We start from the raw sequence: 26,048 nt of genomic DNA on the forward strand, positions 1-26,048 counted from the left end.
CTATTGCTAATGAATCAATTTTTCTGCTTCCATGACATACCTAACTGAATTTTAGTTGCAAAACGTAGTAATGGCATTTTTAAATTTGCTTTGGTATATATGCTGTTACAAATTTGCATCACTGATTCTATTTTATTTTCTGTGAAACACGCTATCCCTTAAATCTGGTTCTCAACCTTTTATCCTTGCCAACACACATAAGGGAAATGACATACTTTCTTCATTAGTAGTTTTTCATTAAATGCAGTGAGGAGTGAAATGTACATTGGCGAGGAGTGAAATGTACATTGGCTTGGAGTGATCCAAGAAACTCAGTTGTGAGTAACCAAAAGAATGTCACGCTAGCTTAGGTGCAGAAGGAACATTTTTGGCTATATTCAAAGATGGGCCAATTCCATACATAGCTGCTGTGTATGTTGGGGTCCTGGCTTTGTCGGGCTTCATTCTCGGATAGATTTTCTGGAAGTTGAAAAGATGTCTCTTAATTGTCCCAGTCTACATTGTACCCGTAGCCTATAGCTTCAGCACACGTCTTGGGAGAACTCTGATTGGCCTGACTTATTTATTTTTTTTTTTTTTGAGACGGAGTCTCGCTCTGTCACCCAGGCTGGAGTGCAGTGGCCGGATCTCAGCTCACTGCAAGCTCCGCCATTCTCCTGCCTCAGCCTCCCGAGTAGCTGGGACTACAGGCGCCCGCCACCTCGCCCGGCTAGTTTTTTGTATTTTTTAGTAGAGACGGGGTTTCACCGTGTTAACCAGGATGGTCTCGATCTCCTGACCTCGTGATCCGCCCGTCTCGGCCTCCCAAAGTGCTGGGATTACAGGCTTGAGCCACCGCGCCCGGCCTGGCCTGACTTATGATTTGCCCATCCATGAACAAAGTGGCCAGTGAATGAAGTATTTTGTTTGTGTGCTTCGATTGCCTGCCAATGCCCAGAGGAGGATAGAAGTAGGGTCAGCACCATATGAACTAAGCAGGATTATTATGTAGTGGAAGAAGATGGTTCCTCCAAGGTAGGGCTATAGGGTCAATACTTTCCTCTCACTTTACCCACCCCAAATTACCAGCAGTTTTCTTTCTTTCTTTCTGTCTGTCTTTCTTTCTGTCTTTCTTGTCTTTCTTGTCTTTCTTGTCTTTCTGTCTTTCTTTCTTTCTTTCTGTCTTTCGTCTGTCTTTCTGTCTTTCTTAGAAGGAGTCTCTCACTCTGTTGCCAGGCTGGAGTGCAGTGGCGCTATCTTGGCTCACTGCAACCTCCGCCTCCCGGATTCAAGTGATCCTCCTGCCTCCCGCTCCCGAGTAGCTGGGATTACAGGTGTGCACTGCCAGGCCTGGCTGATTTTTTTATTTTTAGTAGAGACAGAATTTCACCATGCCGGCCAGGCTGATCTCAAACTCCTGACCTCAGGTGATCCACCCACCTCAGCCTCCCAAAGTGCTGGGATTACAAGCGTGAGCCACTGTGTTCAGCCCCAGCAGTTTTCTATGGAAGTCATATACGTAAAGATGAAAAATACTCTGGAGATTCTGACAGGCCTCTTGAAGCCACCTTTTTTCCTCCAATCAGACCACTGCTGTAAACCACACTGACACTATTGTGGTATGCTTTTTTCCTATACCCATAACACAGTGGGAGATTAAAAATAATTTTGTAGGGTAGGAAGAGAAGTGGATAGAGAGCCAGGAGATCTAGGTTTGGGTGCTGCTGGTCCTGCAGTTAAGTAGGCATATGTCTTTGGGCAAGTCATTTCACTTGTTTAGATTTAGATTAATTTTCTCACTTATGAAGTGAGGGATTTGGTCTGCTTAGTGAGGTACTTTTCATCTCTAAAATTTATGAATCTAAAATACTTGCAGTAAATATTAACTATTACAAATAGTTAATATTTATTACAAATAGTTAATATTTTAAAACTTATTCAGATGAATAAAAACTCAAGGGAGCTCCCAAGTTGATGAATAGACAAGACATGATTCACACAGAAAAAAAACCCAGAAATTAAATAAGGGAAACTAGTAATCCAAAAAAACTCCACCCAATTCCATAACATTTTATTTTTTAATATATTTTAAATGAGCAAAATTAAGTTTCAAAAGCAATATGTTGCTTGTGGAACCACAGAGAAACTGTTATTTATAGTGCTGATAGTCTTATAAATTAGTTCAGCATTTTTTAGAACAGCATAAAAATTGTTCCTGAAATTATATTTAGGAAATGTTATGGAAGGAGAATGATCACTCTACAAAAATACTCTTTGTAACATTATGTGTAATAGTGACAGATTAAAAATTAAACGTTTAAAAGTATACTTTGATGGATTATATTTTATGACAAAATCAATTTAATGATTTGATACGAAGACAGTGCTGAAATGGAAAATGTTTACGGAATACTATATTTCATTGAAACTCAGATTCCATCAATTACAGTATACTTTTATAAGCCATTAAGAAGGAAAAGTCGTAGTAGTTAAACTTTGACACAATATCAAATGATATATGAGTTGGCTATACTAGCTTCTTGGTAATTTGACATGTCTGTCACTTTGGGGGCTGGGCGTGGCGGCTTACACCTGTACTCCCAGCACTTTGAGAGGCTGAGACCGGAGGATTGCTTGAATCCAGGAATTCAAGACTAGCCCGGACAACATGGCGAAACCCTGTCTCTACCAAAAATATAAAAAAAAATTTAGCTGAGTGTGGTGCTGGGCACCTGTAGTCCCAACTACTTGGGAGGTTGAGGTGGGAGGATGGTTCGAGCCTGGGAGGTAGAGGTTGCAGTGAGCCGAGATTGCCCCATTACACTCCAGCCTGGGCAACAGTGCCAGATCCTGTCTATAAAAAAATTTTATATTAAAAAGAAAAAGAAGGATTTGGCAACTTCTCCCCCCTTCATTTGAATTGCTTGGCATAAGATAGACCATCTTTTCAGATGCTATTTGGTAAGAGAAGATAACACAGCTTTGTCTATTTGTGGGACTATTCCTTTCTTAGGTCTTGTAAACCTCTTGATTTCTTCCCTCAAGAAAAATACGGGATTGCATGCATTCTTCCATCAATATTTGCTTCATTAATAATAAATTTATGCCTCACTTCTATGTTCCACACCTTTCTACATAAAAATATAGCCTTTTGTATTAACAACCTTTCTAAAAACATTTTATTGTTTGTTTTTTGAGATGGAGTTTTGCTGTTGTTGCCCAGGCTGGAGTGCAGTGGTGTGATCTCAGCTCACTGCAACCTCCACCTTCTGGGTTCAAGCGATTCTTGTGCCTCAGCCTCCCTAGTGGCTGGGATTACAGGTGTGTGCCACCATACCCAGCTAATTTTTGCATTTTCACTACAGATGGGGTTTACACCATGTTGGCCAGGTGCGTCTTGAACTCCTGACCTCAGGTTATCTGCATGCTATGGCCTCCCAAAGTGCTGGGGTTACAGGCGTGAGCCACTGCACCCAGCCTTAAAAACATTTTAAATGGCAGTTAAACTCACCATGAAGAGGACAATGTACATAATGTAATTGAAGCAACAATATGTGAAGACCTATTTGTAGGTTCACATATGAGCAGGCAAAGACTATGTTACAAGTGCTGCTGGCTACCAGTGATTATTAAACACATGCTGATTTCAGAGATGTTAAAATGTGAAAATGTATTCATCTTAAAAATGATGAAATGTGGAAATATTAAAGAGTAAAAAAATGCACTCTAGGTTAATATTATCTTAAAATATGTATGCTAGTCTATAAGGAGATTATTTGTATTATGTTTTTCAGTATGAAGTGAGACTATTTACAAAATATTTGAGATAAAATTCCAACAGAAATGCAAATTGAAAGGATTCTGTTCTTTAACATCTTAGATATGTAAATTTTGAGAGAAAGAAACTTTTTTAATATATAGGATTTTATTTAAAGATCTTATTTCTATTTTAGGAAACCCAAGAAAACATATAACATCTTTGAAGAAAGCTGTGGATATGACCTGTCATGGAGAGCCATCTCTTTATAATTCCCTAAGCATGGCTATGCAAACTCTAAAGTTAGTATTATACATTATGTATAATTGAATTAGAAGTTTTTTAAATGAGTTAAGTTGAAATGATGTGTTAATATGGGGCCCATAAACACAGCTATAACAAAATTATTAAGTACGAAAAGTATGTAATGTCATTTATGATGTTTAGTGTGGTGTTGGCTAGTAATTTCTATTTTACATTTTAATAGGATATTGTTAAAGGTTTTATAAAAATATAATTTAAAACTGTTGGCAATATCAATAGTACAAAAGAAATATATTGGTAAAAAATATTTTATTAAAATGAGATTTAATGTAGTATAATAATTGTAGGTTGGTTGTACCTTTATTAACATTTATTAATTTATTTTGAAAATAATGGCCAAAACCACAATTCCTTCTGCACCAACCTCATATATCTGTAAATTAATAGATATGGCAAGTTCAGCTATGTGGAATAGAGCCAAGACCCGAAAGGAAATACTTGGTATAGTTAAAGCTTATATATATATATATATATATATATATATATTTTTTTTTTTTTTTTTTTTTTTTTTTTTTTCCTCCTCGAGACAGAGTTTTGCTCTGTCACCCAGGCTGGAGTGCCGTGGCATGATCTCAGCTCACTACAACCTCCGCCTTCTGGGTTCAAGTGATTCTTGTGCCTCAGCCTCCCTAGTAGCTGGGATTACAGGTGTGTGCCACCATGCCCAGCCAATTTTTGTATTTTTAGTACAGATGGGATTTCACCATGTTAGCCAGGCTGGTCTTGAACTCCTGGCCTCAAGCGATCCGCTCACCTCAGCCTCCCTAAAGCTTACATATTTTATCTCTGGGTAGTCTGCCCTGGCTCAGACTTTATAACTTTACATAATAGATATTTTTCTAGTTCTGAAGTGGATGAGAAGGAGGTAACACATGTAATAGAGGTAAGTACAGTAGCAGGGTCTACCAGTGACAGCTGAGAAGATAACAATGAAAACATAAGCAGGTGGCCGGCGCGGTGGCTCAAGCCTGTAATCCCAGCACTTTGGGAGGCCGAGACGGGCGGATCACGAGGTCAGGAGATCGAGACCATCCTGGCTAACATGGTGAAACCCCGTCTCTACTAAGAAATACAAAAAAACTAGCCGGGCGAGGTGGCGGGCGCCTGTAGTCCCAGCTACTCTGGAGGCTGAGGCCGGAGAATGGCGTGAACCCGGGAGGTGGAGCTTGCAGTGAGCTGAGATCCGGCCACTGCACTCCAGCCTGGGCTACAGAGCGAGACTCCGTCTCAAAAAAAAAAAAAAAAAAAGAAAACATAAGCACGAAAGCTATAACTAACTGATAAAATTGCTGCAGAAAGCATAGAAACATCTATTTAGTATAGGTGAAAACTGGTCACCACAACTTAAAACTCTACAAGCTATCATTTTAATTAAATGGTATACAAGATTAATGTTCGTGATTATTATGACCGAATTACTATGAGGTTTACAGTAATCTCCCCTTATCTGCAGTTTCACTTTCCAGTTTTAGTTATTCTTGGTCTGAAAAATATTAAATTGAAAATTTCAGTAATAAATAATTCATAAGATTTAAGTTGTATGCCATTCTGGGTAGCGTGATGAAATCCTACACCTTCCTTCTCTGTCCTGCCCAGGATGTGAATCATCCCTTGGTCCTGTAGATCCACACAGTATATGCTGCCCACCCATGTAATGGCCTAAGTCATCAGATTAACTGTTACTGACTGTCAAAACTATTGCAGTGTTTGTGTCATTTTACTTAATAATGACCCCAAAGTGCAGGAGTAGTGATGCCAGCACATTGTTTTAATTGTTCTATTATTAGTTATTATTGTTAATCTCTTACTGTGCCTAATTTTTATACATTAAACATGATCATAGGTGTGTATGTACAGGCATACCTCATTTTGTTGCACTTTTATTACACTTTTCAGATAACTTTTTTTTTTTTTTAACAAGCTGACAGTTTATGGCAACTCTGTGTTGAGCAAGTCTGTTGGTGCCATTTTTTTTAACAGCATGTGCTCACTTCATGCCTCTATATCACACTTGGTAGTTCTTGCAATATTTCAAGCTTTGTAAATTATTGTTATATCTGTTATGGTGATCTGTGATCAGTGATCTTTGATGTTACTATTGTAATTATTTTAGGGCACCACAAACTGGGCCCATATAAGACAACAGACTTAATTGATAAGTATTATGTGTGTTCTGACTGCTTCACCAACTGGCTGTTTTCCAGTCTTTCTCCCTCTGTTCGGGCCCCCCATCTCCTAAGACAAAAAAAAAACTCAAATTACACCAATCATAACCCTACAGTGGCCTCTGATTGTTCAAGAGAAAGGAAGAGTCGCATGTCTCACTTTAAATCAAAAGCTAGAAATGATTGAGCTTAGTGAGGAAGGTATGTCAAAATGCAAGACAGGCTGAAAGCTAGGTCTCTTGTGCTAAACACTTAGTCAAATTGTGAATGTAAAGGTAAAGTTCTTGAAGGAAATTAGAAGTGCTTGGCTGGGCCTGGTGGCTCTTACCTGTAACTGCAGTACTTTGGGAGGTTGAGATGGGAGGATTACCTGAGGCCATGAGTTTGAGACCAGCCCTGGTAACATAGCAAGACCCCCATCTCTACCAAAAAAAAAAAATAGCCAGGCACAGTGGTGAGCACCTGTAGTCCCTAACTTCTCAGGAGACTGAGCCCAGTAGTTTGAGGCTGCAGTGAGCTATGATTGTGCTACTGCACTCCAGCTTGTATGATAGAGCAAGATTCTGTCTCAAAAAAAGAAAAACATAATGGAAATTCAAAGTGCTGCTTCAGTGGACACATGAATGATAAGAAAGTGAAACAGCTTTATTGCTGATATGGAGAAAGTTTTAATGGGCTGGATAGAAGATTAAAGTAGCCATAACAGTCCTTTAAGTCAAATCCTAATCCAGAGCACGACTCTAATTCTCTTCAATTCTATGAAGGCTGAGAGCAGTGAGGAAGCTGCGGAAGAAAAGTTTGAAGCTAACAGAGCTGAGCTCATGAGGTTAATGAAAGAAGCTATCTCCAAAACCAAAGTGCAAGAGGGGCCAAGCACAGTGGCTCAGGCCTGTAATCCCAGCACTTTGGGAGGCCGAGGTGGGCGGATCATGAGGTCAGGAGTTCGAGACCAGTCTGGCCAACATAGTGAAACCCTGTCTCTACTAAAAATACAAAAAATTAGCCAGACGTGGTGGTATGCACCTATAATCCCAGCTACTCAGGAGGCTGAGGCAGGAGAATTGCATGAACCCAGGAGGCGGAGGTTGCAGTGAGCTGAGATCGTGCCATTGCACTTTAGCCCAGGCGATACTGTGAGACTCCGTCTCCAAAAAAAAAAAAAAAAAAAAGTGCAAGAGGAAGCAGCAAGTGCTGATGTAGAAGCTGCAGCAAGTTATCCAGAAGATCTAGCTAAAATAATTGATGAAGCTGACTACACTAAATATTAAATTTTCTTTTTCTTTTCTTTTGTTGTTGGTTTGTTTTTGAGACAGGGTCTCGCTCTGTCACCCAGGCTAGAGTGCAGTGGTGCAGTAATGGATCACTGCAGCCTCAAACTCCCAGGCTCAAGCTATTCTCCCAGCCCCCCAAGTAGGGGGGACTACAGACATGTGCCACCACACCCAGCTAATTTTTGTATTTTTTGTTGTTGTTGTTTTTGTAGAGGTAGGGTTTCGCCACATTGCCCAGGCTGGTCTTGAACTCCTGGGCTCAAGCAGTCCTCCTGCCTCTGCCTCCCAAAATACTGGGATTACAAGCGTGAGCCACTGCACCTGGCCTCTTATTTTCAATGTAGATGAAACAGCCCTCTGTTGGAAGAAGATGCCATCTAGGATTTTCATAGCTAGAAGAAGTGAATGCTTGGTTTCAGAGCTTCATGGGATAGGCTTCCTCTCTTGTTGGGGGCTAATACAGCTGGTGACTTGATGTTGGCACTAATGTTTGTTACCATTCTGAAAATCCTAGAGTCCTTAAGAATTATGCTAAATCTATTCAGTCTGTGCTCTGCAAATGGAATAACAAAGTCCGGATGACAGCACATCTGTTTACAGCATGGCTTACTGAATATTTTAAGCCCATTGTTGAGATCTATCTCAGAAAAAAGATTTATTTCAAAATATTACTGCTCACTGACAATGCACCCAGTCACCCAAGAGCTCTAATTGAGATGTACAAGGAGATTAATGTTATTTTCATGTCTACTAACATAGCACTCATTCTGCAACCCTTGGATAAAGGAATAGTTTGAACTTTCACATCTTGATTATTTAAGAAATACATATCATAAGGCTGTGACTGCCATAGATGGATCTGGGCAAAGTACACTGAAAACCTTCTGGAAAGAATTCACCATTCTAAATGCCATTCATGGAAGGAGTTCAAAATATCCACACTGGCTGGGTGTGGTGGCTCATGCCTGTAATCCCAGCACATTGGGAGGCCAAGGCGGGTGGATCACTTGAGGTTAGGAGTTCAAGACTAGTCTAGCCAACATGGTAAAACCCTGTCTTCACTAAAAATACAAAAAGTATCTGGACATGGTGGCGCATGCCTGTAATCCCAGCTACTGGGGAGGCTAAGGCAGGAGAATTGTTTGAACCCAGGAGGTGAAGGTTGCAGTGAGCCAAGATTGTACCACTGCACTCCAGCCTGGGTGACAGAGCAAGAATCAGTCTCAAAAAAAAAAAAAAAAATACCCTATAAACTTAGTTGATAAAGCATCAGTGGGGTTTCAAAGGAATGACTCCCATTTTGAAAGAGGTAATACTGTGAATAAAATGCTATCAAACAGCATTTGCATTCCTTTCATAAAACGAAGGGTTGACCCATGTAGCAAACTACTTTGTCTTATTTTAAGAAATTGCCATAGCCACCTCACCCTTCAGAAAGCACCACTCTGATCAGTCAGTGGCCATCAACATCAAGGCAAGACTCTCCATCAACAAAAAGATATTATTCACTGACAGCTCTGTTGATTTTTAGCAGTATTTTTCATTAAGGTGTGTACTTTTTTTTTAAGATATAATGCTGTTGCACACTTATTAGAGTACAGCATAGTGTAAACAGAACTTTTTTTTTTTTTTTGAGATGGAGTCTCATTCTGTCACCCAGGCTGGAGTGCAGTGGCACGATCTCGGCTCACTGTAAGCTCCGCCTTCCGGGTTCACACCATTCTCCTGCCTTAGCCTCCTGAGCAGCTGGGACTACAGGCGCCTGCCACCACGCCCGGCTAATTTTTTTGTATTTTTAGTGTAGACGGGGTTTCACCATGTTACCAGGATGGTCTTGATCTCCTGACCTCGTGATCCACCTGCTTCAGCCTCCCAGAGTGCTGGGATTACAGGTGTGAGCCACCACCCCTGGCTGTAAACAGAACTTTTATATACATTAGGAAACCTGAAAGTTCATGTGACTTGCTGTATTGCAAATATTTATTGTGATATTTGCTTTATTGCTGTGGTCTGGAACCACCCCTGCAGTATCTCCAAGGTATGCCTCTATTGGAAAAAACATGGTATAGTCAGCCCTCCGAATCCTGGGTTCTGCTTCTGTGAATTCAATCAACCACACATCGAAAATATTTGGAAAAAAATTGTACCTGTACTGAACAAATAGACATTTTTTCTTGTCATTATCCCCTAAAAGGGGATAACAATTATTTACATAGTATACATTGTATTAGGTATTATCAATAATCTAGAGATGTCTTAAAACATGTGGGAGGATATGTATAGGTTATATGCAAATACTATGCCATATTGTATCTGGGACTTGAGTGTCTGCAGATTTTGGTATCCGTAGCAGGTCCTGAAATCAATCCCCCAAGGATACCGAAGGATGACTGTATATATGGGGTTCAGTACTATCCTTGATTTCAGTTATCCATTGGGGGTCTTGGAATGTATCCTCTGCAGATAAGAGGGGACTACTATATAGTCTTTGAGAAAGAAATGTGTGTTACTATTTTGAAGCCACATCTATATACTTTAAAGCTGATCCATATGATATTGCCACTTTTTAAAGTTTATCCATATATTGTTGTATTTCTTAGTGTATACTTTAGACTTTGTATGAAACAAGCCACTGGAATGTAAGCTTCATGATGTCGGGAACATTGTCAGTCTTGTTTATCACTCTATCCCCAGAACTTGAGTACTCAGTATTTATTAAATGAATCAATTATCAATTTTTTGAAGTGCATAGTTCATTTTAGAAAAATTTACATTGAAGTGTTTAAAATATACTCACAACCTTTCCTTGCATTATTGAAACAAATGAGGTATTCTATAGTCTAAATGTGTATTCCTATGTTTACTATTCTTTTTGGGTAAATTTTTTGGTAGTGTAATTTGTTGTACCTAATTGGAGTGTATTTTATCTTTCTTTTAAGACACATGCCTGGACATACAAGTCGAGAAGTACTAATCATCTTTAGCAGCCTTACTACTTGTGATCCATCTAATATTTATGATCTAATCAAGGTAGACCAAAAAATCAAAACCAAAGTTACAACTCTAAAGAGAATTCTGTAGCAAATTTGTTTTTATATATATATATATTTGTGTGTCTAATTCATCTTTGTGGTAGATGTAGTGAATTTATTACTAGTTTTCAGAGCATTCTTTATATTTCAAATACATTAATTCTTAAATGTTTTTCTTCTTCCCTAAAACTATCTATCTACTTGGATTTTATGAAGACCCTAAAGGCAGCTAAAATTAGAGTATCTGTTATTGGATTGTCTGCAGAGGTTCGCGTTTGCACTGTACTTGCTCGTGAAACTGGTGGTATATATATAATTTCTTTAATATTTGCTCATAATTACTGTGTAGGAAATAATTTATTAATTAAATTAGGATGTTTTAATCTGTTCTGAGCTACTAAAAGTAGTCTAAAATATGGGCAGTCATCTTAAATATATCATTGATTCTGTAAGAAATCATCTCAAAATGCAAAGAGTTTTCAGTACTTATGTCAATATTTAGAGGAAGTAGTATAACTCTTGGAAAGCTGGAAATTTTACTGTATGTAATTCTTTATAAAGATTTTATAACTTGTCTTTAATTAAATTCTAATTACAGGCCAGGCATGATGGCTCTGCCTGTAAGCCCAACATTTTGGTAGGCCAAGGCAGGAGAATCACTTGAAGCCAGAAGTTTGAGATCAGGCTGATTAACATAGTGAGACCTGTCTCTATTTATATGTTAAAATAATAATAATAGTAATAATAATAAATGGTAATTACAGTTATTCCTAGAGAAGTTGGTTTAGATGTATTATTTAAATAAGGTTTTAAAAGTGATAATTTAGCTGAAATCATTATTTTGAAAATGTACATTTTCAGATGATAAAACTTTTACAGAATTACATAGAACGTATACTTCGTTATGTCTATGAAGCTGTTTTTTTTTCCTTTTCATCTTGTTAGGCACATACCATGTTATTTTAGATGAAAGCCATTACAAAGAGTTGCTCACACATCATGTTAGTCCTCCTCCTGCTAGCTCAAGTTCTGAATGCTCCCTTATTCGTATGGGTAAGTGTTTTTATGTTTTTAAAAAATATATATCTAGGCTCTCTATTTTTATTTGCACAAGTTATTTTAATATTTAAGAATTTTTAAAGAAAAAATATGCTTGTTGAAGCAATTTTGGAAAGTACAGAGAAGTAAAAAAAAAAAAACAAATTAAAACTACCAGTAGTCCTGTCACCCAGAAAATACTGTTGGCTTTCTTTATTTTTAAGGCTAGAAAGGTATAAACTGTGTTTATAGAAAAATACTTATATTAAGCTGGACATGGTGGCTCAGACCTGTAATCCCAGCACTTTGGGAGGCCAAGGTGGGCGAATCATGAGGTCAGAAGATCAAGACCATCCTGGCTAACACAGTGAAACCCCATCTATACTAAAAATACAAAAAATTAGCCGGGTGTGGTGGCGGGTGCCTGTAGTCCCAGCTACTCGGGAGGCTGAGGCAGGAGAATGGTGTGAACCCAGGAGGCAGAGCTTGCAGTGAGCCGAGATCGCGCCACTGCACTCTAGCCTGGGTGACAGAGCAAGACTCCGTCTCAAAAAAAAAAAAAAAGAAAAGAACAAAAAAGAAAAATACTTACATTAAGAAATGTTTTAAATAAGCTACAAAAGCCAGGCGTGGTGGCTCATGCCTGTAATCCCAGCACTTTGGGAGGCCGAGGCTAGCAGATCACCTGAGGTCAGGAGTTTGAGACCACCCTAGCCAATATGGCGAAACCCTGTCTCTACTAAAAATTACAAAAAATGGCAGGGCATGGTGGCAGATGTCTGTAATCCCAGCTACTCAGGAGGTTGAGGCAGGAGAATCGCTTGAACTCAGGAGGCAGAGGTTGCCATGAGCTGAGATTGTGCCACTGCACTCCAGTCTGGGTGGCAGAGCGAGACTGTCTTAAAAAAAATAAAAATAAAATAAGCTACAAAATTCTCTGTACTGTATGATCAAAGCTGTGTAATACAAACTGTGCAAAGACAAAGCTTGCAGGGAAGTACACCAAATTGCTCAAAGGAGGGGAAATTATTGGTTTTTGATCACTTTTTCTTTCTTTTTTTTTTTTTTTTTTTTGAGATAGAGTCTCACTCTATTGCCTAGGCTGAAGTGCAATGGCGCGATCTCAACTCACTACAACCTCTGCTTCCTGGGTTCAAGTAATTATCCTGCCTCAGCCTCCCAAGTAGCTGGGATTATGGGCGGGCACCACCACACCCAGCTAACTTTTGGATTTTTAGTAGAGACGCGGTTTCAGCATGTTGGCCAGGCTTGTCTTGAACTCCTGACCTCGTGATCCGCCCGCCTCAGCCTCCCAAAGTGCTGGGATTACAGGCGTGAGCCATTGCACCCGGGCTTGGATGACTTTTTTAAAATGTTATTTTCTTCTATTTTACAAAAATGTTGCAATGAAGATTTATTACATTTATATTGAAAAAAGGTATAACTTTTAAATAGAAAAAGAATCTCCTTATTTAATATATATATTTTTAAATGTTAATTAAGTAGGATGCTTTTCTACTTTTGGCCTTTTGTATTACTAGTCGACCTCTTTTTTCCACGGTCTTCTCATGTGTTTAATGATGTTAGTTAACTACCTTATTGTGTGTTGCAAGGATCGAGTTAATACAGATGGTGCATTTAGAATAATGCTTGATGTAAACATTCAATACATTTTAGATCTTATTTAGCTAATCTTTTTGATTTACTGATATATATTCTTATTCCATTTTAAATTTATAATTTGTTTGTTAGAGTCCTTTAGGAATATTAACCTTTTCTTTTTTTTTTTTTTTTTTTTTTGAGACGGAGTCTCGCTCTGTCGCCCAGGCTGGAGTGCAGTGGCCGGATCTCAGCTCACTGCAAGCTCCGCCTTCCGGGTTTACGCCATTCTCCTGCCTCAGCCTCCTAAGTAGCTGGGACTACATTTGCTGGGACTACAGGCGCCCGCCACCTCGCCCGGCTAGTTTTTTGTATTTTTTAGTAGAGACGGGGTTTCACTGTGTTAGCCAGGATGGTCTTGATCTCCTGACCTCGTGATCCGCCCGTCTCGGCCTCCCAAAGTGCTGGGATTACAGGCTTGAGCCACCGCGCCCGGCATTAACCTTTTCTTAGTCACCTGATGCAAATATTTTTCTTGTTGGTTATTTGCCTTTACTTTTATTTATTTGTTTTGATATGTAGATACATTTAAATTTTTTATGTAATATCTCTTTTTAAAAATGGTTTCTGCTTTTCCTGAACATGTTTTCAGAATTTAAAATTATATATGGAAAACAAATTACATGAAAGATTTGAGCATTTCAAAATTTTAAACATAAAAGTATAAACTTAGATAAAATGAAGGTGTACTATATCTTCACTTGTATCAGAAATGATGTAAAAATTACAACCTCTTTAAAAAGTAGTGTTGATCATTATTAAGTTAGAAAATATATAGCTGGGCATGGTGGCGGATGCCTGTAATCCCAGCTACTTGGGAGGCTGAGGTGGGAGAATCGCTTGAACCCGGGTGGTGGAGGATGCAGTGAGCCAAGATAACGCCACTGCACCCCAGCCTGGGTGACAGAGCAAGACTCCATCTCAAAAAAAAAAAAAAAAAAAGAGAAAAGAAAAAGAAAAATATATATATGAACTTCAGAATCTGAGGTCATATATATAGACAGGTCTTTCCCCTGTTTCCTCTACTTTTTCTTGTAGCTTGGAATTAGTTTCATCATGCTATAATAAGCTTATCTGAAAGGTGGTAAAGTGATATTTTGTACAACTTCGTTGGCTTTTTGATAAGAACATCTTTAGGTTCTTAGTCCTAGAATTCTGCTGTTTGCTTGGAAAAAGAAAGTAATACATTTTCTTCTATGAAGGATTTCCTCAGCACACCATTGCTTCTTTATCTGACCAGGATGCAAAACCCTCTTTCAGCATGGCGTAAGTAAAGACCTTGAAAATATCAGTGATAATGTTTTTACATTTTTAATTCCTTCTTTTAAGTTATAAATTCAAAAGACAGGCAATGAAGAGTATGTCTGTATACTTGTATGGAGTGATCTTCAGGATCTATTACTAAATAAAATAGTAAGTTTGAGAGAATTTTGTAGTATGCTACTGATCACCTAAGAAGAAAGTAGAGATGTAAGTGGATATATTTGCTTGTTTATGTTAATAATAAAAACAGTAGTATGGAAATAATAAAAACTTAAAAGGGGTAGAGGGGGAAGTTTTTTTTTTTTTTTTATGTTTACCTCAGTGAGTGCGTAGGGAAAAGCAAAGGGATAGACCCTAGACTTTTCTGAATGCATCACTTAATGATAGGAATCTGTTCTGAGAAATGCGTCATTAGGTGATACCATCATTGTGCAAACATCACAGAGTGTACTTACACAAACCTAGATAGTGTAGCCTACTAACATCACAGTTATATGGTATAACCTATTTCTCCTAGGCTGCACACCTGTACAGCATATTGTGTACTGAATAATGTAGGCAGTTTTAATGTAACACTTAGTGTTTGTGTAACTAAACACAGAAAAGGTGCAACTAAAATGTGGTATTATCTTATGGGACCACTGCCATATGTGTGGTCCATCACTGACCAAATGTTACATAGAATATTACTGTACCGTGTTTTAACTTCAGAGCTTTGTATTTTACATAATTATAAAACAAAATTAAATTTAAGAGAGTAATTCTTAAAAATCACAAACAAGATTTCTGCCTCCAGCCAAAAAGGTGTAACAGGGACTAGATTTACCCTCCTGTCAAAAAAAGTAGACAAAGTATATAAAACAGTGGTTTTCATACATTGGACAGCAAGCCTTGCGATAATGATCCCTGACAAAAAGGAAACAAATGAGATGGGCCCTAAGAGCACTCCAGCTTACTGCCTGGATGGAATTCCCAGGCTGCAGATGGAGGCTGGAGATGTTGAGTTGAAGAAACAAAGTTCATCTTTCAAGGAGGCTGAGAGGGTGATAATTTTGCAGGTCAGAGTACTGGAGAGGAAAGAGCTGCACAGAGAGAACTCTCTGGGGAGCTGCAGAGACTTGCTCATGAGTCAGCAGCTGAGTGTTGATCAGCACTTTCGTGTGAGGAGACTACTGGAAGTCAGGGAAAGAATCACTGGAAAGCAGCAGACAGAGCAATTCCCAGAGCTCACACAGAGAACATTCATGTTCTCACCAGTCTGTATGGAAATACCTCTTAACATGACAGGCATTGAATAGAGTCCACAGTAATGGGATCAAATTAATTCTATCACAAGAACTGGAACCAGAGGCAAAAAAAAAAAAAAAAAAGAGAGAAAAATCTAGACTAACAGCTGTTCTGGACCAGCCTAACAAAGCTTAAAAGCAAGTTTTGAAGAGATTAAACTATTTCCAAGTTAATGAAGTATATTCTAAAACAAACCCTTAAATATTTAAGGGAATACAAAAAAAAAAAAAAGAAAAAGAAAAAATCCAGCACCCAAAACAAAGCAAAATTCACAATGTCTGGCAAAGCAAAATTCACAATCCCTGGCAGAAATTACCAAGGATGCAAAGGAAAATATGACCCATAAAATGGAGAAAAATCACAGAATGGAAACATACCCAGAAATAACCCAGTTGGTAGAATTAATAGACAAAGGGTTGGGTGCAGTAGCTCATGCCTGTGATCCTAGCACTTTGGGAGGCTCACGTGGGCGGATCACTTGAGCCCAGGAGTTCGAGATCAGTATAGCCAACATGGTGAAACCCATCTCTACTAAAAACACAAAAATTAGCCAGGCCTGGTGGCGCACGCCTGTAATCCCAGCTACTCAGGAGGCTGAGGTATAAAATACACTTGAACCCAGGAGCTAGAGATGGCAGTGAGCTGAGATCGTGCCATTGCACTCCAGCCTGGGTGACAGGCTTAAAAATTAATTAATTAATTAATTAATTAGTAGATAAAGATGTTAGGACAACAATTATAAATGTACTCTGTATGTTCAGGATATTATAGAACATGAGAATGGTAAGAAGAGATATGGAAGGTATAAAAAAGACCCAAATAAACTTCTAGTGATGAAGAATACAGTGTTTTAGATGAAAAATATATTTGCTGGGATTAACAGCAGATTAGACACTACAGAAGAAAAAAGTTAGTGAATTCAAAGATAGTAATAGAAACTTTAAAATAAAAATGAAGGGCTGGGTGTAGTGGCTCACATCTGTAATTCCAGCACTTTGGGAGGCCGAGGCAGGCAGATCACTTGAGACCAGGAGTTTGACACCAGCCTGGCCAACATGATGAAACCCCATCTCTAATAAAAATACAAAAATTAGCTGGGCGTGGTAGCACGTGCCTGTAATCCCAGCTGCTCAGGAAGCTAAGCACGAGAATTGCTTGAACCTGGGCGGTGGAGGCGGTGAGTTGAGATTGTGCCACTGTACTTCAGCTTGGGCAATAGAGTGAGACTCTGTCTCAAAAAAAAAAAAAAAGAAAGAAAAAAAACTGAAGAGAGGGAAAAAAATGAATGTAGCATAATTGAGCTATAAGACATACAGATTTAAAAATAGACTTTCAGCCCAGGCAGGTGGCTCACACCTATAATCCCAGCACTTTGGGAAGCTGAGGCAGGTGGATCATTTGAGGCTAGGAATTCAAGACCAGCAACATAGTGAGACCCCCATCTCTACAAAAAGTTATAAATTTTTTTAAAATATAGACTTCTTTTTTTTTTTTTTTTTTTTTTGAGATAGAGTTTCACTCTTGTCACCCAGGCTAGAGTGCAGTGGTTCTATCTCAGCTCACTGCAACCTCTGCCTCCTGGGTTCAAGCAATTCTGCTTCAGCCTCCCAAGTAGCTGGGATTACAGATGCCCAGCTAATTTTTGTATTTTTTAGTAGAGACGGGGCTTCACCATGTTGGCCAGGCTGGTCTTGAACTCCTGACCTCAGGTGATCCACCCGCCTTGGCCTCCCAAAGTGCTGGGATTACAGGTGTGAGCCACTGCACCCGGCCAAAAATACAGACTTTTAAATAGATTTTTAAATAGTGTCAAGATTTTAAGGTCAAGATAATGTGCTTTCCTGCTCTAACTTTTCAGAGTCTTATATATTACCTTTTTTTTCCCCTCTACAGGCATTTGGATGGCAATACTGAGCCAGGACTTACATTAGGAGGCTATTTCTGTCCACAGTGTCGGGCAAAGTACTGTGAGCTACCTGTTGAATGTAAAATCTGTGGTAAGAAACCAACTATTCATTATTCAGTAAATGTTGAATGACTTATCTGTATTGCTGCTAAAATTAATGTAAATGTTAAGTTATTCCTATGTTTCTGGAATTAATCTGTGCAAAGAAAAATAGATTACTTTTTAAATTGAGTGCCTAGTACTCCACTTCCAGATATAAATGTAGCGTTCTAGTTTTCTGATCCTCTTTCTGAAAAAAGTATATTCTTTAAAGGCAGTGCAGTAGATCTAGTAGACATTTTTCCATCTCTTACCTTTATAAAGTAAATATATACAAGAATAAATAATTGAACTAATAGAATTGTCTAATTTTATTTCATTTATAAGTAAGCAAATAGACCAAGACAGGTTGGTTACACACTTAGTGACAGAACTAAGATTCCATCATACAATCTTCTGTTATAGCCACAGGTAAAATGAATAACTGCCATCCTAAAAGAAACTGAAAATATTCTGCCAAAGTTACATCTTTTGTCTTTTCAGCTGTTGTCTTCATGAGGTTTGGGCTACTCAACATGTCTCTCTGCTTCATGTGTTAGGTCTTACTTTGGTGTCTGCTCCCCACTTGGCACGGTCTTACCATCATTTGTTTCCTTTGGATGCTTTTCAAGAAATTCCCCTAGAAGAATATAATGGAGAAAGGTATATCAGTTTGGATTAATTTATATCTGTTATAAGTGGTAAGCTAATGTTTGAATAGATTGTTACTACCTTAAAAAATAATCCAATTGGCTTGGACAAGAGTACTTCTAATATGGAAGATGAGGTGAAGAATGTCGTGGTTGTGATTGAAATGACTCATTGTTAAATAGATCTGAATCTCCAGAAACCAAATAATTTCACTAAACCCACGTATGTATAAATAAGGGTAATGATTGTACTACTAAATCAGTTTTCCAGAAGGAAAAGAAAAAAAACCCTGACTGGTAGTATTCACAGATTTCCATGGTTTGAATACTCCCACTATGGCCAATTTTTAGCTACCAATTAACAACCAGCTCTCAAAATCCTTGAATACATATTTAACAATATATCCTCTTGAGCCAGTACAATCCAGTCCTAGCATACTACTGAAAATAAGAGGCTCATTCAGCACTTTGGCAGGCTAAGGTGGGAGGATCACTTGAGGCCAGGAGTTGAAGACTAGCCTGGGCAACATAGTGAGACACCATCTCTTAAAAAAGGAAAAAAAAGCTGGGCACGGTGGCTCATGCCTGTAATCCCAGCACTTTTGGAGGCCAAGGCAGGCAGATCACCTGAGGTCAGGAGTTCAACACCAGCCTGTTCGACCCCATCTCTACTAAAAATACAAAATTTAGCCCAGTGGTGGCGCATGCCTGTAATCCCAGCTACTCGGGAGGCTGAGGCAGGAGAATCGCTTGAACTCGAAAGGCGGCAGTTACAATGAGCTGAGGTCACACCATTGCACTTCAGCCTGGGCAGCAAGAGCAAAACTCTGTCTCAAATATAAAATAAAATAAAATAAAAATCTGGCATAACATAATTTACCTAAAATCTTTAAGGATTTTTATGAATGGTATTTGTGTGAAATACAACAAATAAAGTCTGAAATAGAGGTAGTCAATCTTTTATAGAATAGTCTTCAGAAAATAAAGATTTACTACTTTTAAGAACATCCAGGATCAGTTGGGCATGGTGGCTCATGTCTGTAATCCCAGCACTTTGGGAGACCGAGGCAGGTGGATCACCTGAGGTCAGCGGTTCGAGACCAGCCTGGTCAACATGGTGAAACACCGTCTCTACTAAAAATACAAATATTAGCCGAGTGTGGTTGGAGGTGCCTGTAACCCTCAGCTACTCGGGAGGCTGAGGCAGGAGAATCGCTTGAACCTCGGAGACGGAGGTTGCAGTGAGCGTGGATCACACCATTGCACTCCAGCTGGGCGACAAGAGCAAAACTCCATTCAAAAAAAAAAAGAACATCCAGGATTTAGGAATCACATTAAATGCTTACTGGCTAGCAGAAGACAATTATGTATCCATCTTTTTTTTTTTTTTTTTTTTTTTTTTTGAGACGGAGCCTTGCTCTGTCGCCCAGGTTGGAGTGCAGTGGCCGGATCTCAGCTCCCTGCAAGCTCCGCCTCCCAGGTTCATGCCATTCTCCTGCCTCAGCCTCCCGAGTAGCTGGGACTACAGGCGCCTGCCACTTCGCCCAGCTAGGTTTTTTTTTTTGTATTTTTCAGTAGAGACGGGGTTTCACCGTGTTAGCCAGGATGGTCTTGATCTCCTGATCTTGTGATACGCTGTCTCGGCCTCCCAAAGTGCCGGGATTATAGGCTTGAGCCACTGCGCTGGGCTTATGTATCCATCTTGCTTTTCACACTTAAATCATTTGGAAGTCATTTAACGTCACCGTATCTAGATCAGTGTTGTTTTTGAAATTGTTGCATATTTCAGGGATAATTATAACCAATTGCTTCCTGTTGGATATAAGATTTTTTTTTCTTTTTGCTATTAACAAATAATGCTTATATCTATATTTTTGAACATTTGTACAAGTATAAATGCATGGTAAATTCCTAGAGGTAAAATTACTGAGTCAGGAGTTTTACATGTTTTGTGAATTGTGATAGATATTGTAAAGTTGTTCTTCAAAGAAGTTTCATTTATTGTTTTCCCACATTTAGCCAACATTAGGTATTATGAAACTTTTTTATATTGGCTAAAACTGACAGACAAAAAAAAAAAAGTCTCATTGTTTTAGCTTGGTATTTATTTGCTTATGGTTGAGGTTAAATGTAGTAGAAAAGAAAAACCCAGTACTATAGAAAATGGAGTTTAAGAAATATTCCAGAAAGTACAATAAAAGGAGTAAAATAAAGAGGTTGAAATAGGAGAGTAAAGATAAGAATACTGGAGATTCATCCAGAAGGTCCAGTATGAGAATAATATGAGGGAAAAAAAGGTAGGATAGAAAATCATCAAAGACATAGTTCAAAGAAATTTTCTGTTGAAGGACAGAACTTTCTAGATTGAAAGGTTCTGTTGGCTGGGAAGGGTGGCTCATAGCTCTAATCCTTGTACTTTGGGAGACTGAGATGGGGATCACTTGAGGCCAGGAGTTCCAGGCCAGCCTGGGTCACATAGCAAAACCTCATCTCTACAACAAAGATAAAAGAAAGGGACTGCCAAGTGCCTGACGTATTGAAGGAAGACAGACCCCATAATTGTGAACTTTCAGAATACACAATAAATCCTTAACCCTAAACATTTCCAGAGAGGAAAAACGAGGTCACATACAAAGGATCTGGAATTAAACTTGTTTGGCTTCTCATTAGCAACACTGGATGCAGAGAGGGAGCAGTCACCTTCAAAGTTTGTAGTGAAAATTGTTACCCTTAGATACCCAGCCAAGCTATAGTTAAGTGAAGGTAGAATAACAACATTTTCAGACTTGTAAAGTCTCAAAAAGATATTTTTCTGGGGAAGGTCTGGAAGAGGTAGATGATTCAAAGGAACAGAGAAAGAGAATGACATGGGGTCTAGTAATATGTATCTAATTCAAAACAGGCGGAAGAACGGCCTAGCATGATGGTAAGAAGAAATTCCAGAATGATACCTGTGTGTCACATATGGGGAACAGTCCAGTTTGGAGACAGTCAGAATGCTCCAGGAAAGATATCACCAAGGGGATGAAAACTGCAGAACTCCTGATGTATTTAAATATATTGAGAGGACAGTTATATTATTCCAGAGAAAACTAGGCCTGAATTAGTGTCAATTACATAGGAAACTAACCTTGGGAATAGCAACACAGTATTTCCAGGAAAAAAAAAAAAATGTTTTAAATAGGGGAAAACTTATGGCTTAGCTGAGAATATTTTTATAGGCATAGTAAACTAAACATTGATTATTGTTCTATCCAAAAGGAAGACTTAACTATGTAGAAAGAATTGAGAATGACATTAGTTACATATTTATGCATTACTGGGTTCAAGATGGTTGAAAGAGAATTAAATTCTCTTCTTTCGTAGTTGGAGGTTCATAGCCAGTAACTGTGAAGAATCACAAAGTAGCACTTACTAGAATAACTATCAAACAAAAGTTTGAAAGTGCTTGTGACTGGGCACGGTAGCTCATGACTGTAATCCTAACACTTTGGGAAGCCAAGATGGGAGGATTGCTTGAGCCCAGGCATTCGAGACCAGCCTGGGCAATATCGCGAGACCCTGTCTAAATAAAAACTTAGCCAGGCGTGGAGATGCATGCCTGTAGTCCTAGCTACTCAGGAGGCTGAGGCAGAAGGATCACCAGGAGGTTGAAGCTGCAGTGAGCCATGATAGCATGTCTGCACTCCAGCCTTTGAGACAAAGCAAGACCCTTGACTTGAAAAAAAAGAAAAATAAAGCATGCTCACATTTAACCTTAATGAAAATAAAAACTACATTTTGGGCTGTCAGATGACCTTGTATATACTGTGGAATTTTTTTAAATTTATGGTATCCTTTTTTTTTGTTTTTGAGATGGAGTTTCGCTCCTGTCACTCAGTATGGAGTGCAATGACACCATCTCGCCTCACTGCAACCTCCGCCTCCTGGGTTTAAGCGATTCTCCTGCCTCAACCTCCCAAGTAGCTGGGATTACAGGCGCCCACCATCACGCCCGGCTAATTTTTGTATTTAGTGGAGACGGGTTTTCGCCATGTTGGCCAGGCTGGTCTCAAACTCCTGACCTCAGGTGATCCACCCACCTTGGCCTCCCAAAGTGCTGGGATTACAGGCATGAGCCACCGTGCCTGGCCTTTTGGTATTCTTAACTCTTTTTCCTGAAAGTCATGTGAAGACAAGTACATATTAATTAAAGGATTCTAGTTATTGAGATTTTGCTGAACTATTTTAATGAGTGAATTTCAAGAAAAAACTGATTGTTAAACTTTTTTTTCAGATTTTGTTATGGATGTCAGGGGGAATTGAAAGACCAACATGTAAGTTCATTGGCTTTCTAAATATTAAGTAATGTACAAGAAATACTGAAATAAATGGTACTATAAGTTTTCAACAGGTTGTTAAAGACCAGGCTCATATCAGTTTATTTCTTGTAAAGATAATTAAAATAGGTGGAGGTAAAATGGGAACAATATAGTTTAAATAGTAGTTTTGTTATTCTGCATTATAATTTTTGCTATAAAGATACTTGATAATTCATTTCTTTTTTTTTGAGACTGAGTCTGGCTCTGTCACCCAGGCTGGAGTGCAGTGGCATGATGTCGACTCACTGCAAGCTCCACCTCCCGGGTTCACGCCGTTCTCCTGCCTCAGCCTCCTGAGTTTTTGGGACTACAGGTGCCCGCCACCATGCCCAGCTAATTTTTTTGTATTTTTAGTAGAGACGGGGTTTCACCGTGTTAGCCAGGATGGTCTCGATCTCCTGACCTCGTGATCCGTCCACTTTGGCCTCCCCAAATGCTGGGATTACAAGCATGAGCCACCATGCCGGGCTATAATTCATCTTCTTAAAAAATTTTTGGGCCGGGTGCGGTGGCTCAAGCCTGTAATCCCAGCACTTTGGGAGGCCGAGACGGGCGGATCACGAGGTCAGGAGATCGAGACCGTCCTGGCTAACATGGTGAAATCCCGTCTCTACTAAAAAATACAAAACACTAGCCGTGCGAGGTGGCAGGCGCCTGTAGTCCCAGCTACTCGGGAGGCTGAGGCAGGAGAATGGCGTAAACCCGGGAGGCAGAGCTTGCAGTGAGCTGAGATCCGGCCACTGCACTCCAGCCCGGGTGACAGAGCGAGACTCCGTCTCAAAAAAAAAAAAAAAATTTTTTTGTATTAAAAGTTTTTAAATATTTTTCTTATTTTTTAAAATTCTTTGATTGTTTTGTCTACTTTGGTACACCCTTGTAGAACATATAATTTGTCTTTATCTTTCAAGCTAAACTGCATTTAATCTGAAAGTATTTAAAATATTTTCTTCATGTTATACTTTAAGCTGTGTGATAACACATTGAAGTTGTTTAAGGTGGCCACAGATAATAGGTGATTCTTCCATTATGCCAATGAGAAAATATTTTTTCAATTTTGAAGAGGGCCAACTTTAATATATAAACTTGTATAGATGTATATAATATGGATCACTGTCTAGCTTTAATTTTTAATTTAGTTACATGTTCCTATTTAAAACTATATAAATTATATAAAATAATAATTATAAGTATTGCTATTCCACTGTCACAATTTATAATTTTATTAAATTGTATATACCTCTTTGACATCAGTAGCTTCCTCTTTACTGGAACTACTTTTTGAGTCATTTGACAGGTTTTTGGTTTTATTTTCTGAGACGAACTCTTGCTCTGTCACCCAGGTTGTAGTGCAGTGATGCAATCTTGGCTTACTGCAACCTCTGCGTCCCAAGTTCAAGTGATTCTTGTGAGTCAGCCTCCCAAGTAGCTGGGATTATAGGCATGTACCACCATGCCCAGCCAATTTTTGTATTTTTAGTAGAGACTGGGTTTCATCGTGTTGACCAGCTGGTCTTGAACTTGTGGGCTCAAGCAGTCTGCCCGCCTTGGCCTCCCCAAGTGCTGGGATTACAGGTGTGAGCCACCACACCCAGCCTCATTTGAGTTTTTAAGAATAGGTCATTGTCTGTGTTGTTTGAGATTTATTTATTCATTCATTTCGTTTTTATTTTTTTATCCAAAGCCACATACTTCTGAGATTTAGTGATTTTTGAATCTGTGTATGAAGCTGCCCTGGAAATTTTATCCCAAGGCATAAGTACTCATATATGTAATGCTGAAAGAACAAATGTAGTTTTTTCCTTTTTATTTGTCTTATCTGTGTCATTTGACATATTTTTTTGAAAGGTTTACTTGAAAAGGAAATATAGCGTTTGCAATTGTGAGGTCATTCCCTAAGAATAATTAAATCTATGTTAAATTTTTATGCTTCTCTTTTTAATTGAATCAATTAGGTGGTCTTGCTAAGCATTCAAAAGTAGCGCTGGTTTGAAGCTCATGTCTTTCCCAAACCTTAGAATGAAATAATTGAGAGTGAACTATAATAGAATAGACTTTAAAGGCTCAAAAACAAAGTCATTCCCTCATTTCTAAGGGATAGTTTGGGGTAAAAAATTAATTGCCTTAGATTTGAGAATATAGAGTACATGGAAGTAATAAAGTAGGTAGTGGGAAAAAACTGGTAGAGATACAAAAGAGCAAAGCACACCTTGAATGTCATCAAGCTGTGCTGTAATTAACTTTTGGAAACTAGTTTATCACTTTTCTTCTTTTCACTACAGGTTTATGTTTGTGCTGTGTGCCAGAATGTTTTCTGTGTGGACTGTGATGTTTTTGTTCATGATTCTCTACACTGTTGCCCTGGCTGTATTCATAAGATTCCAGCTCCTTCAGGTGTTTGATTCCAGCATGTACTATACATTGTATGTGTTGAAAAGAAATTTGCAACTGTGAATAAAATGACTTATTTAGAAGAAGCTTCATTTAAAACATGAAAGGATAATCTGACTTAAGAAACTTTTTGCTAAGAAAAGGTATTATTTTATTAAATTTTAAATTTGTGTTCTGTCACAGAAATACCTGAAATTCAGTAGTACTTCATTCAATTGATTTTGTTTTCTATTATTTTGAGTTATACTGTTTTCAAAGTCATTATGCAGTATGTATAAATTACTTATAATAATTAAATTGATGTGATAATTTTATTTATGTTTTTATAATTAAATACAGAATATGATTTATGTTAATTCATTAATTTAGTGTAAGAAGAAAGTTAAGTCGAAATGTAAATTCAGTGTAAGATGAAAATTTATCAATAGTTATGAAATTAGGCTGGGCACTGTGGCTCAGGCCTATAATCCCAACACTTTGGGAGGCCAAAGTGGGCAGATCACCTGAGGTCCAGAGTTCGAGACCAGCCTGGCCAACATGGTGAAACCCTGTCACTACTAAAAACACACAAAAAAATTGCCGGGCATGGTGGTTCATGCTTGTAGTCTCAGCTACTTGGGAGGCTGAGGCAGGAGAATTGCTTGAACCCGGGAGGCAGAGGTTGCAGTGAGCTGAGATGGTGCCATTGCACTCCATCCTAAAGTGAGACTCCATCTCAAAAAAAAAAACAAGTTATGAAATTAATACATATGAAATGATGTACTGCTACATCCACCAGAGAGGTCTTTTTAGGTTTAACCAAACATTTGGAATATGTTTATCAAGTTAGTACATCTGAAATTATTTGTGGCTCTGACCAACAGATGTCACTTTAGATTAAACATTCAGAC

The 26,048-nt window shown here is 38.6% G+C and overlaps 1 protein-coding gene across 12 annotated transcripts in view; it reads left to right on the forward strand.

Annotated features, from left to right (window-relative positions):
- Positions 1-25,551, forward strand: part of GTF2H2 (general transcription factor IIH subunit 2) — a 34,248-nt gene extending 8,697 nt beyond the window's left edge. For 9 of the 12 annotated variants that reach the window (XM_005557101.5, XM_045393836.3, XM_065546367.2 and 6 more), the window contains 9 exons: positions 3,933-4,038; positions 10,436-10,526; positions 10,745-10,832; positions 11,474-11,581; positions 14,428-14,491; positions 17,669-17,772; positions 18,320-18,422; positions 22,686-22,725; positions 25,050-25,551. In XM_005557101.5, coding sequence (XP_005557158.1) covers positions 3,933-4,038; positions 10,436-10,526; positions 10,745-10,832; positions 11,474-11,581; positions 14,428-14,491; positions 17,669-17,772; positions 18,320-18,422; positions 22,686-22,725; positions 25,050-25,169 — 824 coding nt within the window. In that variant the 3' untranslated portion in view covers positions 25,170-25,551. Of the gene's footprint in view, positions 1-3,177; positions 3,301-3,932; positions 4,039-10,435; positions 10,527-10,744; positions 10,833-11,473; positions 11,582-14,370; positions 14,492-17,668; positions 17,773-18,319; positions 18,423-22,685; positions 22,726-25,049 lie in introns of those variants that run through there. The other 3 variants (XM_065546368.2, XR_012413720.1, XM_065546369.2) reach the window with 3 other exon arrangements.
- Positions 25,552-26,048: the final 497 nt, after the last annotated feature.

The sequence above is a fragment of the Macaca fascicularis genome, chromosome 6 (assembly GCF_037993035.2).
Source record: "Macaca fascicularis isolate 582-1 chromosome 6, T2T-MFA8v1.1".
NCBI lineage: Eukaryota > Metazoa > Chordata > Mammalia > Primates > Cercopithecidae > Macaca > Macaca fascicularis.